The sequence below is a fragment of the Sinocyclocheilus anshuiensis genome, unplaced genomic scaffold (genome assembly GCF_001515605.1).
Source record: "Sinocyclocheilus anshuiensis isolate Anshui unplaced genomic scaffold, SAMN03320099.WGS_v1.1 scaffold821, whole genome shotgun sequence".
Lineage (NCBI taxonomy): Eukaryota > Metazoa > Chordata > Actinopteri > Cypriniformes > Cyprinidae > Sinocyclocheilus > Sinocyclocheilus anshuiensis.
Window position 1 is genome coordinate 721,253 of NW_015558606.1, and position 16,378 is coordinate 737,630.

A 16,378-nucleotide genomic window follows, 5' to 3' on the forward strand; every position below is an offset into this window, starting at 1 on the left:
CCCCTCCTGTGGCAGTTGAAGGAATCTGCTAATTGTCCAAAGGTCATTGTATTTGTGTTTAGTTTAGGTCAGTGCCAGCTAGGAGCGGGAAGCACAGTCAGAACTATGGGCATTTAACTACAGGAGACCAGTATCCAGACACACTTTTAGTAGCAGCTTTTTCTTTTCAGACTAATTCATCCTTACTGTACAGTACAACTGAGATCACCTCAGTTGAGTATTATGAAATCATAACGATATTTAGCAGTCATATTGTCGCCCTTCTTGGCAGTGTCATTGCATTCTCCTTCATAATTGTCTTTCTAGTACTGCAGTGGGGCTGAACAGGTCTGATTTTTGTTAGGGGTAACATGGTAATTAGGCTTTTGTTATGTATAAATTGGATGCACTTTATTTTAAGTAAAATGGATTACACACATCTCCTTTAAAATCTAGATCATGTTAGTAGATCATATTAGTAGACCCACAGCAGGGTAATTATAATGAACTAAAACTAAAATCTTAAAAACATTATTACCAAATAAATAGCAACTGAAGTAAAATCTAAAAACAATTAACATTTTATTTCAGTTAGATATCAGTGCAACAATTATCATTTACATTCAATTAAAAAAAAGCTATATAGACATTAAAAAAGACAAAAAAGTTAAAATTGAAATACAGAATACAAAACTAATTCAGAAATGTATAAAACTATAATAGATACTAAAATAACACTGATCCAGAGACCCATCTCCACTCTTAGTTCACATTCCTCATTCTCAGTCAGTCTGATGTCTCTCATAGACATGCATAATGAAGCATTGTTTCTCACCGTGTGCTCAACATCTGAATGCACAGCAAGCCTGAACTTGATCTAAGCATCGCTGATCACTCTTGACACCTTATCTCACACTGCTGTCTGCTTATTGATAGGCCTGTCAAACATGATGTCATGTACACACACACACACATGTAAACACACTCTCAGGGTCAGCAGGTCAGACAGGTGGAGTAGTGTTCAGCTACTGAAGAGGATTTCACGATATCATGCAGTGTTGTCCTGAGACTTAGTTTTATGAAATAATAATACTTGTTGCATTGATATTTCATTAAAATTAATTAAATCTTATGTTCTCACTATAGGTGTTGGAGGACAACACAGGGGTCCGGAGAGTGGTGGTCACCCCTCAGTCTCCAGAATGTTATCCTCCCAGCTCCTCCCCAACCATCTCTCCAACTCATCACTTACCTCCGTACATGGCCCCACCACCCTTTATTCTTTATTCACACACGGCCTTCTACCCACCCGTCAGCCCTGGGGACATCCCCCCCCACCAGTACTACCAGCATCATATCCCACCCATGTACAATGAAGGTAAGAGTGTGTATGATCACTGACTTATTCTTCTTTCTACTTGCCTCTTACCATGTCAAGTGAAATCTCATGATTCACCATACCTATTTCAATACCACAGCCAAAACTGTTACAATATTGTACACACTAATAAAAGAAATTAAAACAGTAATATAGAAGTTAACATTTTCCATATCATCGTACTTAAGTATTGATACAAGTATTGAATGTAATACATTTGTGAGAGTACCAAAACATTTTGCATCACTTGTTTTTTTTCCATCACAATGTCCTCTTAGGTGCTCCATACCTTTTCAAAGGTTTTGAAAGCGTAATTTTCACTATTTTCAACTTAAATAGCAGTTTCATGGTTGAATGATTGTTATGTTGCCGCAGAGATAATTCCTGTGTACGGGATGAACTACATTGGGCGAGATGAGCAGTACAAACCACCACCAAAGAAGATGAAGGACAGACTGGAGCGTCAGAATCGTCTCAACAGCCCTCCCTCCATCTATAAGAGCAACATGGGCTGCAACAACATGTACAATGGCTATGGCAAGGTCCACGGAAATCTTGGAGGTGTCGGAGGAGGAGGAAGCAGTCCTGGAGCTAAAAAAAACACCCGTGGAGCTCGGAGTAGCCCCAGGTCCAGTGAGCCAGACTTACAAGGTAAGAACTTTTGCAGGTCTATTTTCTAAGTTTTCTAAGTTTCTACTTTTGCAGGTTTATCTTTCTCAGTTTGTAGACTATCATTCAAAAGTTTGGGGTCAGTAGGAATTTTTTTTAAAGAAATTGACACTTTGAATCAACAAGGATGCATTCAGTTGATCAAAAGTGACAATGAAAATATTTGTAATGTTACAAAAGAGTTCTAAAAATTCTGTTCTTATGCATCAAAGAATCCTGAATAAAATGTAACACTTCCACTAAAATGTTAAGCAGCACAACGGTTTTCAACATTGATAATAAAAATAAATCTGAGCGCTAAAACTGAATGATTTCAGAAGAATAATGTGACACTAAATAGTGGAGTAATGGCTGCTGAAAATTCAGCTTTGCCATCACAGTAAAAAATTTTTGAAGGGGAAAAAAGTTATTTTAAATTCTAAATATTTAATAAATTCTAAAGCTGCAGTCCGTAACTTTTGGCGCTCTACCGGTTAATAAACAGAACTGCGTGCGTCTTGCGGAAGAACATTGTAGCCGGAGCTACTTCTCTCTGTTTATGTCTATGGCAAATCACCAGAAGCGGACAAAGTACTCAACTCCATTACTTGAGTGAAAGTACAGATACTGCTGGTCAAATATTACTCCATTACAAGTAAAAGTTGTAAAGACAGATTTTTACTTAAGTAAAAGTACAGAAGTACTTGCTTTTAACAGTACTTAATTACCAAAAGTAAATTTCCTTTTTTATGTCAATGCACTGTTTTATTGTTGTACGTAGTACTTGCAATACTTCTGAAGCAACTTAGAATACATTACACCTACTGAATACAGTACAGTGAAATCCTGTAAATACAGAGTGATAAGGAAGGAAAAAAAATCAAACCTGCTTTAAAACCCAGCAACACAACTGTAGCTGTATAACTTTACAACAGCAACACTGCTTTAACAAAAACTGCACATTATAAATTAGAGTTGCCTGTGCTGTGCCAAAACTTTATTTGAAAATGTGTTTCCAAGTGTGCATGTATGTGACAGCTTCCATCTTTTAAAAAAATCAATAATGCAAAAACAGAATTTAATAATGTCCTCAGGACCGACTACCTCTCATCCTCTCACCTCTGTAAGTGAGACTTGTGGTCTGTCCAGGGCTCTTACATCTCTATAATGATCCATTAGGCATTATATAAGAATCTGTCGTCGTTCTAAACCACATGGTGATTTCTATCTAACAGATGAAAGAGGTAATCAATATGTAGCAAGTACTGATCTGGAATGAGCTCTCCAAACCGTAATCTTTATCTCGCTTCTGATCAGCCAGACATGAAAGCAGACCCCTGACCAGTAGCTGTTGGAGAGATACAATCAGCACGGCAACAGCTCTGGGCCTGTAGCCTAGTGGTTACATTACATCTTCATTTAGAGTTCAACAGACTTCACCTCAGCTTCTACCCACAAGCTGACAAACACCATTTCTGACTCTATGCTGGAAAGAACTAAGAATATTTGTATTTTGACTAGTTTGAGTTGATTTTCTGATTCACTAGGGTATTTATTTAGACCTGTGGTTCTTAATTGGTAGTGTGAGACCCAAAAATGGGTTGCAGTGGTTCTTTTTTTTTGTGACTTTCATGCAATGTTGCTATTGATTTCGCCATGTACTTTTTCATGGGACTTTCTTTCTCAAGGACACAGTGGTGATGGCTCATGGCACCCTTAACCACTTATGTAAAAGATGCAAATACCTGCTAGAATGTCATGGAGGACCAAGCAGAGAGTAAATACAGCGGATGGAGAAAGTTGGGGAGACATATGACCCTATGACCAATGTTGAGTAAAGGTTGTTTTCTGGTGATGATTTTTCCCAGAAAGGCAGATTAGAAAACAAACAGATTAGACCTCTCTTTACTTATAGTGGGTTTCTGTACCCTGTACTCTCAGTAGGAAAACAGAAAGGTGTTGTGCACCTATTTTCTTTTTCAGAGGGTGCCAGTGGCAGTCGTGGCTCATTTGGTGGGATAGCTGAGATAAGACACGACCAAAAAAAAGAAACAAGAACACTTTTTTTTTTTAAATATATTTATACTTAAATTAACTTAAGTGTATATTACATTATAATACTGTAATTCAATATTCAAACTATGAGCAGGACATGTTTTTTTTAAGTCAAGTGGATTTAAATGCAACAAATATTCATTTATTTATTTTTTGTTTTAGAAGCATTTAAAATCCACTTGATTAAAAAATCACACCCTCTTAGTTTAAATGGGCATGACTCTTCGCCCCTCCTGTGGCAGTTGAAGGAATCTGCTAATTGTCCAAAGGTCATTGTATTTGTGTTTAGTTTAGGTCAGTGCCAGCTAGGAGCGGGAAGCACAGTCAGAACTATGGGCATTTAACTACAGGAGACCAGTATCCAGACACACTTTTAGTAGCAGCTTTTTCTTTTCAGACTAATTCATCCTTACTGTACAGTACAACTGAGATCACCTCAGTTGAGTATTATGAAATCATAACGATATTTAGCAGTCATATTGTCGCCCTTCTTGGCAGTGTCATTGCATTCTCCTTCATAATTGTCTTTCTAGTACTGCAGTGGGGCTGAACAGGTCTGATTTTTGTTAGGGGTAACATGGTAATTAGGCTTTTGTTATGTATAAATTGGATGCACTTTATTTTAAGTAAAATGGATTACACACATCTCCTTTAAAATCTAGATCATGTTAGTAGATCATATTAGTAGACCCACAGCAGGGTAATTATAATGAACTAAAACTAAAATCTTAAAAACATTATTACCAAATAAATAGCAACTGAAGTAAAATCTAAAAACAATTAACATTTTATTTCAGTTAGATATCAGTGCAACAATTATCATTTACATTCAATTAAAAAAAAGCTATATAGACATTAAAAAAGACAAAAAAGTTAAAATTGAAATACAGAATACAAAACTAATTCAGAAATGTATAAAACTATAATAGATACTAAAATAACACTGATCCAGAGACCCATCTCCACTCTTAGTTCACATTCCTCATTCTCAGTCAGTCTGATGTCTCTCATAGACATGCATAATGAAGCATTGTTTCTCACCGTGTGCTCAACATCTGAATGCACAGCAAGCCTGAACTTGATCTAAGCATCGCTGATCACTCTTGACACCTTATCTCACACTGCTGTCTGCTTATTGATAGGCCTGTCAAACATGATGTCATGTACACACACACACACATGTAAACACACTCTCAGGGTCAGCAGGTCAGACAGGTGGAGTAGTGTTCAGCTACTGAAGAGGATTTCACGATATCATGCAGTGTTGTCCTGAGACTTAGTTTTATGAAATAATAATACTTGTTGCATTGATATTTCATTAAAATTAATTAAATCTTATGTTCTCACTATAGGTGTTGGAGGACAACACAGGGGTCCGGAGAGTGGTGGTCACCCCTCAGTCTCCAGAATGTTATCCTCCCAGCTATTCCCCAACCATCTCTCCAACTCATCACTTACCTCCGTACATGGCCCCACCACCCTTTATTCCCAACTCACACACGGCCTTCTACCCACCCGTCAGCCCTGGGGACATCCCCCCCCACCAGTACTACCAGCATCATATCCCACCCATGTACAATGAAGGTAAGAGTGTGTATGATCACTGACTTATTCTTCTTTCTACTTGCCTCTTACCATGTCAAGTGAAATCTCATGATTCACCATACCTATTTCAATACCACAGCCAAAACTGTTACAATATTGTACACACTAATAAAAGAAATTAAAACAGTAATATAGAAGTTAACATTTTCCATATCATCGTACTTAAGTATTGATACAAGTATTGAATGTAATACATTTGTGAGAGTACCAAAACATTTTGCATCACTTGTTTTTTTTCCATCACAATGTCCTCTTAGGTGCTCCATACCTTTTCAAAGGTTTTGAAAGCGTAATTTTCACTATTTTCAACTTAAATAGCAGTTTCATGGTTGAATGATTGTTATGTTGCCGCAGAGATAATTCCTGTGTACGGGATGAACTACATTGGGCGAGATGAGCAGTACAAACCACCACCAAAGAAGATGAAGGACAGACTGGAGCGTCAGAATCGGCTCAACAGCCCTCCCTCCATCTATAAGAGCAACATGGGATGCACCAATATGTACAATGGCTATGGCAAGGTCCACGGAAATCTTGGTGGTGGCGGAGGAGGAGGAAGCAGTCCTGGAGCTAAAAAAAACACCCGTGGAGCTCGGAGTAGCCCCAGGTCCAGTGAGCCAGACTTACAAGGTAAGAACTTTTGCAGGTCTATTTTCTAAGTTTTCTAAGTTTCTACTTTTGCAGGTTTATCTTTCTCAGTTTGTAGACTATCATTCAAAAGTTTGGGGTCAGTAGGAATTTTTTTTAAAGAAATTGACACTTTGAATCAACAAGGATGCATTCAGTTGATCAAAAGTGACAATGAAAATATTTGTAATGTTACAAAAGAGTTCTAAAAATTCTGTTCTTATGCATCAAAGAATCCTGAATAAAATGTAACACTTCCACTAAAATGTTAAGCAGCACAACGGTTTTCAACATTGATAATAAAAATAAATCTGAGCGCTAAAACTGAATGATTTCAGAAGAATAATGTGACACTAAATAGTGGAGTAATGGCTGCTGAAAATTCAGCTTTGCCATCACAGTAAAAAATTTTTGAAGGGGAAAAAAGTTATTTTAAATTCTAAATATTTAATAAATTCTAAAGCTGCAGTCCGTAACTTTTGGCGCTCTACCGGTTAATAAACAGAACTGCGTGCGTCTTGCGGAAGAACATTGTAGCCGGAGCTACTTCTCTCTGTTTATGTCTATGGCAAATCACCAGAAGCGGACAAAGTACTCAACTCCATTACTTGAGTGAAAGTACAGATACTGCTGGTCAAATATTACTCCATTACAAGTAAAAGTTGTAAAGACAGATTTTTACTTAAGTAAAAGTACAGAAGTACTTGCTTTTAACAGTACTTAATTACCAAAAGTAAATTTCCTTTTTTATGTCAATGCACTGTTTTATTGTTGTACGTAGTACTTGCAATACTTCTGAAGCAACTTAGAATACATTACACCTACTGAATACAGTACAGTGAAATTTGCTGTATTTTTAATCAAATAGCCTCTTCAGCCTTAAGAGACTTTTCAAAAACATAAAAAAAATCTTACTGACTTTGAACGGTAGTGTATATGTGTATAAGATAAATAATAACATTTTTAATATGAAATAATATTTTTATTTTTAATATAATTTAAAAAATATTGTAATATTATTTGTTTCATAAAAATAAATCAGTCTGAAGTAAAGTCCTGTTCTTTCATCATGTAGAAGCTAAGTTACATGGAATTTCATGAGTCAGAGCAGAGTGAGATGGTTACATTCTGCTTTGTGCCGAAAATTCTCGGCAACGTTTACACAAGACATTATAGATGTTATTGTGGTTACGTTAAATCATCTTGTACATGGCTAGAATATTTAGCCTCTGATGTTTCACGGCTTCCATTAGACATCTGTAATGCATGTTTCCCTCAGTGTACCCACAATGTTTTTCTACCTCCTCTTAAAAAAAAAAGATAAATGCATTGATCGGGGTAAAGGGGTTCGTCATGCCACGGAAACTGCATAGCTGGGAATCGCCAAGGTACTATCGTTTTTCCAGCACCCACAATGTGGCCCTTGTGTCTCAGATTGGGCCTCTGCTGAAAGGCAGCCCACATACCTGTGGAGTCACATTCTCTCAATGAAGGGGTCCTTTGAGCTTGGCCACCGATCCTCACCAATTCCACATGTGCCTTATCAGGCCCCCTGCAGTGCCGTTTAGAGAAGAGCTCCATTTAAGATGCTGTTCACATGCTGTTTCGCACTCTCAAGAACATTTTCTTAACATAAACGTATTTTAAAGTGCTAAAACTGTGCTAAATTATTTAAGTGCACGCCTGCACTCCAGAAGTTCATTGCCGTTTTTCTGCACTTCTGCCAGTGCCAATTTTTTCTTTTTTGTTCTCTCAGCCTTTGGTGTCCTTGAAGTTTTAGCTTTAAATTATGTAAGTGCCACTGATCCCAGGTGTTCCATCAATGCATGCACATTTGCAGGTGCTGACAAATGCTGCAAAGGGAATGACCCCTTCGTTTATTTGATCTGCCAAAAGGGCAGAATTGGCCCTCAAAAAAAAAAAAAGAAAAAAAGCATCCACGTTCAGTGATGTATTAGTCTGTATGTTTTATGTTAAAGGCAGAACATGTAGCATTATATAGATGTGTTGTAAGACTTGACTCAGTGTCTGACATCATGTAAACGTGATTTGTTTGTTGCAAGCGCAAGTCTAACAAGCAAAACAAGAATTGCTCATACAGTACATCCATATGGTGTTTCTATATTACACACACTTAGAGTATCTTAAGGATCAAAGGCGAATACTGGCTGTGGCAGAGCTCCCAGGAGATAAGACTGCCTGTGAAGCTATTACGCAATATCTTTGGCTGCTGTACACTTTATACATGCTAGTTAAATAATTTTTGTTGATGATTATTTTGTCTTGCATATTGAATAACTCATAAAAACACCTTCATGTGATATTTTAAAACCATCTTTTTATTCAGTTTTGAGATCAACATTTGATCAGAGGTGCATATTGATTATTGAAAGCAGGACAATGAGCAGAAGTTTGTGTGCTGACAAGGTTTTGCTTCAACTGTTTATGAGCCTATAAAATTAAAATTATAGTTTGCCCAAAAATGATTATTTGGTCACCCCTGTGTTGTTCCAAACCTGTATGATCTTACTTCTGTGGAATGCAAAAGAAGATATTTTGAAAAATATACAGGTATTAGTGTTTTTTTTTTTTTTTTGTATACAAGTCAGTGGGATCCAATTTTGTTTTGGACCCCATAGACGTTCATTGTATGAACAAAAAGGTTTAACATACTTCAGAATATCCTCTTTTGTATTCCACAGAAAAACATAAGTCATACTGGTTTGGAATGACATGAGTGTCAGTTAATGAAGACAATTTTTTTATTTTCTGGTGAACTGTCACTTTAAAGCTGAGAAATGATCTTGCATGTTGTCTGGTTATTGAGTGTAATAGGGTGTAAAATCTTGCACTCAGTGTAGGCCAAACGGATGAGTGTTGTAGATGAGAGGTCACCAGAAGCAGGGCACTGGGGTCGAGTCTAATAGACCGCAGCGTGTGGCTCTCCTCTGTGGAATCGACTGAATGGTTGATGAAGGATAGAAAACAAACTTGAGGCTTCTTGCTCACATCACATACTGAGGTCTACAGCCATCTGGACCTCACTGCAGCCTTGCTTCTAGGCATAAATCATCACAAACCACATATACACATATGCAGAATAGGCTCTCTGGGTCACACTGGAGATCAGGTTAAGATTTTTTTTCTTTCTGAGAGGAAGCTGCAATAGTGTGATCAAACATAAGACTGAAGAAAAAAAAAATAATAATAAATTGAGGGAATGAGAAACAAAAGGGCAGAGATTCCAGCTGTCGAAAATACTTTGTTGTTGGCATAGCAGCTTGAAGATCCAGGCCTGGCTACCAATCAAAACTAGAGCTGTGAAAACAACTCGACGTGTCCGCTCTCAGCACTTCGGCTGGACGGTCTTTGCTCAGATCACCCCACGGGCACAAACACGCTCACCTCAGCTCACGAAGCTCAATTACATAAGACAGGAAACCATATCCCGGGGCCCATCAGCTCCTTTCCGAAGCTGCAAGGATATTTGCGCTTTCTACCACTCCATCTTCATTAACTAGATTAGGCTGGGGCTAAGCCTGTGTGCAGAGCAAGACTGGCCACTAGATTAATCTTCTCATGGTCTCAAGCTTGCAGCACTTCAACCTTAACTCCTTTCTTTCTCCAGTTTTCCTTGTGTGTTTGCATGGACTCAAGCAGAAACAGATGTTCACTTCTGCTTCTCTTTGGCACTGTGCATTTCCTCCAGCCACGTGCTTTCACTCCGTCATTACCGTCCAGAAGCAACAGATGTTCCTTAATCTTGACTTTGTGTTTTTGCCACAATGGTAATAGTTTCCCACATTTACTCTCTCACAACATATGAGTCACTGAGAAAGGTTATGCCCTGAGGCCACTTCGATAACAACATGGCTATGGAGCAATAATGGGTGACGCAACTTGGGAAAACTTAATCATATGAGAAGGTCAAGGGCAGATAAGACCTGGTAACCGGATGCTAGCTCTCCACCTAGTTAAACATGACCTTTCCATTATCTGCTGGTGCTTATTCAGTCTTTTACAGTTGGCACGCCAAAACTCTCACCTGTCTTACAAGTCTGGGTAGATTGCTTTTTTATGAAGGTGCCATAGAAACTAGGCCAAAATGTGTGTGTTTTTCTGGGAAGTCCCTCTTACAGCTCTTACAGTAAGACAATGCACAAACTGCGTCTGTTTCAGTGGAACTGTTTGTCTGTGCTAGGGTTATTAATGGTGGTTTCAGCTAGATGTGCTTGTGAGAACAAGCCTTGCAGTTCTATTAAATCAAATCAACTTGTTACTCCATGTACATGGGTAAAATTATATATAATATATGCAAACACAAATAGTAATGCAAAGATGTGAATAGCAAAGTCAGCTCATTTTCACTGCCCCCCAAAATAATCATTCTTTTGTATCTGTATGTGCTAGAAATATTTGTAATTTCATTAAATGTTTCTTTGCCATTTTTCTTTCAATATACTGTATATTTTTTTCTTTACTAAAATAAAATGTATATATTTTTTTCTATATAAAACATAGAGTAATTATTCAACTATAAATTATACAGATATCATGTAAAATAATAATAATAATTTTGCTGGAAACAGTGGCATCTGATGCAAAAAAAAATTGTTTTCAAATGGACATTCAAGATCAACAATTCTAACATATTCAGGGACAATGCAGAAGTGAAAGGGCAAGTTTTTTCAAGAAAACTTTCTCACATGTTCCAAGGTCAGTTGGTCATTCTTGTTACACATGATGCACATTTATAAAAGAGCAAAAGTATTTGAGGCATTAAGATGTAATGTAAAATGTCTGCAAGCTGCTGACTAAATAAGAATAAGAGCATATATAGGAATAATGATTTAGTATTCAATTAAATAAGGAGACACAAAGTAAACAGAAATAGAGTGGCACCTGTGGAGATTGTGCCACTGAGCGTCCAGAGCAGGTCTCCCTGGTTCAGTCTCTCTGTAGCTCTCAGAAATCTCGTTCCCTCCACCTCTCTCCTTTCCCATCTATTCCTCCTTTCTAGCCTCTGCCAACTTTCTCCATTCTTTCCAGTTCCCTTCCAGGAAGCTCTGGCGTATCCCTGTGTCCCTTGGCAGTAGTGAGGCCATGCATCTCTGCTGTGAGCGAATGCCACTGAGAGTCCCTCTGGAGATGGAGCTATAGCACACTAGAGGCGAGAGACTGATGCTTGGCAGTTGTGGAAAAACAAGATTCCATTCTGCTGAGGGGACTGGCGGTTTCTGATCCTAAAACGAAAGCAACCAATTGTTTATCACACACCTTACACTATCTGTCCTACCTATGCTTTTTGTTGAAAATCAAAGAGCAAATGAGCAATGCTAACATCTGGAGCTGTTGCTCTGATGGTTTTGACTGAACATCTTCATGTCCTCATTTTAACCTCTACAAGGTAGGCTGACCAGTTTAGTCTGCTGCTAAATGATTTAGAGTGGAAGAGGCAGTGAACTGCTGATGTTTAAAATGTGTTATCAACAAGGTCATTTTACTTGCATAGTTTTGACAGACACACAGACAGACTGAAATGCAGACTGACAGACTATCTAGACAGAAAGTTACCCACATAGATAAAGAGACAGACATACAGACGTCAGAAGTGGGAAGTAGGATGTTTCTGACAGCATGTGAAGGCACAAATCTAAGACAGATAGATACACAGACAGACTGGTAGACTAGGTAGATAAGCTGACTGACTACCTTTCTAGAAATATAGATAGACAAGAATGCAGATAGATAGATTAAAGAGAATATACACGTGTTACACACTGTCTATTTTGTACACTATTTTGTGTCAGTTGTATGCATGGCCGGACTTACCATTGGGCTCGACTGGGCTGCAGCACATGGGTCCCGCTTTGTAGGGGGCCCTGCTTTACCTGTTTACGTTTGTTTGATTTGTTCAGTTATGCCAGTCAGAAATTATTAGCCGCAATTCCACTGCACATGCAAGGGCTTAACGGGCCAGCCAGGGCTAACAGCTTTCAACTACGACCTTCGAGGCCATAATCAAACAGCATAAACTGGTATTTATGATTATTTCACATAGAAGAAGGACACACGTATTGAATCGCATCTGCGCCGATTAATTTGATCTCATGGCTACTTCAAACAGCTCCATTAAGCCTTTAGCCCAAAAGAGCGCACATTTAGAAAGATAATGATAAATTCTCATGTGTGCATGCCTCATTTTTTACAGAGGATGATTTTATATTATATTAATGTTCCACTAAATTATGCGATCTGAAGAGTTTTGGGCACTCTCTCCCATCTCACTGCCATTACACATAGTGGGGCAGAAATGTCATCAAAATGATTTAAAAAAAAAACAAAACAAATGGCCATTTAATGAGTTTCTATTTCTATAAAATGTGCCTATGATATAGGAATTAGTCTATCACACAAACAAGAGTCCTGTTTTTCTCATGTTTCGAATATCTGCAGGATCGCAAATGTACAATAAACAAGAAGTTACTGAGTAACTTTCAGACACAAAATTCCGTTTTGCTCCGTCAAAAAGAAAATAGAGCAAACAGCAGAACCGCTGAGTCTCCGAGCAACAGTGTTTTGTTCCTCAGCGTTACACTATGGTTACACGGACCAGTAAATGATTCAATCTGGATATAAGTGCAGTCGTTTGCGAATGCATCATAGGTTTTTAAACGACTTGATTGTTGATTTAAGGATTCAACTAATTCATTAAGACCTCATTTCCCACCTACTGGCGGTTGTAGTTTCGTATAAAAACAAAAAGTAGCTTATTTAATTTTTGCAATAATTTAATATTTCTACAATTAAATGTTATATTTAAACAACATAATTTATGCAAAATCCATCTATAGATTTTGTTGATAGTGATTTCATTTGATTCTTAATATCCAACATTAATAATAGTCTTTTTATTCGGATTTAATTTATTGATTAATGGGCACTCTCTCCCATCTCACTGCCATTACACATAGTGGGGCAGAAATGTCATCAAAATGATTTAAAAAAAAAACAAAACAAATGGCCATTTAATGAGTTTCTATTTCTATAAAATGTGCCTATGATATAGGAATTAGTCTATCACACAAACAAGAGTCCTGTTTTTCTCATGTTTCGAATATCTGCAGGATCGCAAATGTACAATAAACAAGAAGTTACTGAGTAACTTTCAGACACAAAATTCCGTTTTGCTCCGTCAAAAAGAAAATAGAGCAAACAGCAGAACCGCTGAGTCTCCGAGCAACAGTGTTTTGTTCCTCAGCGTTACACTATGGTTACACGGACCAGTAAATGATTCAATCTGGATATAAGTGCAGTCGTTTGCGAATGCATCATAGGTTTTTAAACGACTTGATTGTTGATTTAAGGATTCAACTAATTCATTAAGACCTCATTTCCCACCTACTGGCGGTTGTAGTTTCGTATAAAAACAAAAAGTAGCTTATTTAATTTTTGCAATAATTTAATATTTCTACAATTAAATGTTATATTTAAACAACATAATTTATGCAAAATCCATCTATAGATTTTGTTGATAGTGATTTCATTTGATTCTTAATATCCAACATTAATAATAGTCTTTTTATTCGGATTTAATTTATTGATTAAATGTAAGAATCTGACATAAGAGGTCACGGATGACCATTTTTTACAATACAAATACATCTCTGGCTTTTTTGCTCAGTGTTATTTCAGGGTTTTGATCTCTTAACTGAGAGAACACATCCTGTTTACATCTAAACTTTGACTAGGCTTGACATGTTGCATATTAATTGTACTATATATGAACCTCAAATAATATTTTAGTTTTTGTGTTACTCCATAATGCTGTTCTAGTTGAGGGCATCTGTTGTGTATAGGTATAGGGCCCAAACATAACCTCAAGCCCAGGGGCCCCCGGCGCTCAAAGTCCTGCCCTGGTTGTATGCTGGTGTGAGTGTGAGTGTGAGAGCGGGTGCGAGTGTGCTGGAGCAGTGGTTCTCAGGGAGGCACAGGTTTGTGTGAGAGAGGGATTAGACAGCCAGCCAGCTGTTGAGCAGATGGAATGTGTGCTATGCGGAGATGAGAACGATTGGGATCCTGCAAGTCTTTCTCTCTCTTCCTCTCACACACCCTCCCTCTCTCACCAACCCCGTTATTAGTGATATTTTCTGCAAAAATGTGTATGATTTTCTTTTTTTTTATATTTTTTTATTTGATCACCTGGCAATTTACTCTTTCCTGCGGTGCCTTAAAAATCAATATCTGTTTTAACATAATGCATTGTGTACTGAAAAGTGTTTGTGTAAAAAAAACGAAAATCCCAAATATAATTTGATTTCCAGGCAGACTAGTCATCCTGAACGTGTTCTGTTAGTATAGCCACAACCTCAATTTGTCTTTCCTAATGATTGTCTGGTTAACTAAGCCATTGCTCCATCATTTTTCACAGTTTTGTATGGACTCACAGCACCTTTCTGGTCCTGTAGGCTGTGTGTGTGTGTAATGACCGTCACTAATCAAGAATGTGCTGTTTTGTCTCATTCCACCAGAGGGCATAAATGAGCAGAGTGCTCATGCCTCTGCGCAAAAATGAATGAGTCTACAAAAGAACTCTTTATTTTCGGGATGAAGTGCATGAAAAATTCCAGGAGGCTTTAATCTAAAAGCAAACAAACAAATCGGTCTTCCTAACAGAATCGAGGACTGTGAAACATGTTTATGTCTGACTGCAGCCTAGTCTCTCTATCTGCAACCCCTATTCAGGATGCTAGCTAGAGGATGCGAGCTGTTTTTAAGCGCTTGTAGCAGTTCTATGGTGCTCCAGCGCTCCAACACATTGACAAATGCGCGCACACTCACAGACATGTGGGTGTAGTTAGTTACTGGCCTGACTGTTTGGCGTCTGCAGCTCTGTGGGTGTTCTTGAAGACTTTTTTTCTGATAGTCTGAAAATTCAGTTTTGGATGTTTACCTAGCACCTTCTAATATACACATGCATGCTCTCATTCACATAGAGCTAAACACCCAAACACTCCACTCACACTGCAGCTGTTGACCTCTGACGTCCAAAGAGAGATTTCCATGTTGGTTTAAAGAGTGTTGTAGGGTCAAGTGTGAGCTCTCATGACTCATTTAGGGCATGACCTTTATAACCTTTGACCTTGAGGTTATTAACTATGCGAGCTGTCCAAGGGCTTTTGCTATACAGTTGCTAAGGTGTTCAGAGTGTTTTTAGCATGTTGCTATGCTGTTGCTAGGGTATTATGGTTGTTTGTTAGCAACAGTTCAAGGTTTGGCTGGATAGCATGGTCTAGTTAGCACCTGCTGGTAGATCCTGTTACTACACCCTTTGGGGACAATAAGAATTGTTCTTCATTGACAGCTGAAACCTGTTTAAAAATGTTTGCAAGCATAGTGCTGCCAAACGATTAATCGCGATTAATCGCATACAAAACGTTTTTGTTTGCATAATATATGTGTGCTTTCTGTATATTTATTATGTATATATAAATGCACACAAATACAGTATATATTTTGAAAATATTTACATGTATTTACATGTCTAAATTTATATTCATATAATTTATATTATAAATAAATATATTTAAAGGTGACATATCATGAAAATCTGACTTTTCCAGGTTTTAAGTATATATCAGGTCTATAATCAGGTCTCCGGTGCATCTACCAGCCAAGGAAACGTGAAAAAGATTAACCCAGTAACTGTTTTGGTAAGCCTTTTTCTGCAAGCGTCTGAGAAAACGAGCGTGTCTGATTTTGCTCCCTTTGTGATGTTGCAAAGGGATCTCATTATAATATTACTGCCTCTTAATCTGTAAGTTTCCACCTACGGCGCAGTCATTTTGATTTCGCAAGCGACAACAGTGAACCATTTCTAATGCCATGGCGAAAGTTTGAGCAAAACATGCTAACTGTTTATTTGCATTTAAAGAGACAGGCATGAAAACCAGCGTGTTTCTGCTTCCATTCAAAATATGCATTTTCAAAATGATATAATAAATGATCTGTGGGCTATTTTGAACAAAAATTTCACAGACGCATTCTGGGGACACCAGAGACTTATATTACATATTGTAAAAATGG

General features: G+C 37.8%; 1 protein-coding gene across 1 annotated transcript in view; it reads left to right on the forward strand.

Annotated features, from left to right (window-relative positions):
* Nucleotides 1–16,378, forward strand: part of LOC107680249 (fibronectin type III domain-containing protein 3B-like) — a 157,956-nt gene that overhangs the window by 102,260 nt on the left and 39,318 nt on the right. The window contains exons 5-6 of the mRNA XM_016476057.1: nucleotides 5,413–5,644; nucleotides 6,020–6,295. Coding sequence (XP_016331543.1) covers nucleotides 5,413–5,644; nucleotides 6,020–6,295 — 508 coding nt within the window. The remainder of the gene's footprint in view (nucleotides 1–5,412; nucleotides 5,645–6,019; nucleotides 6,296–16,378) is intronic.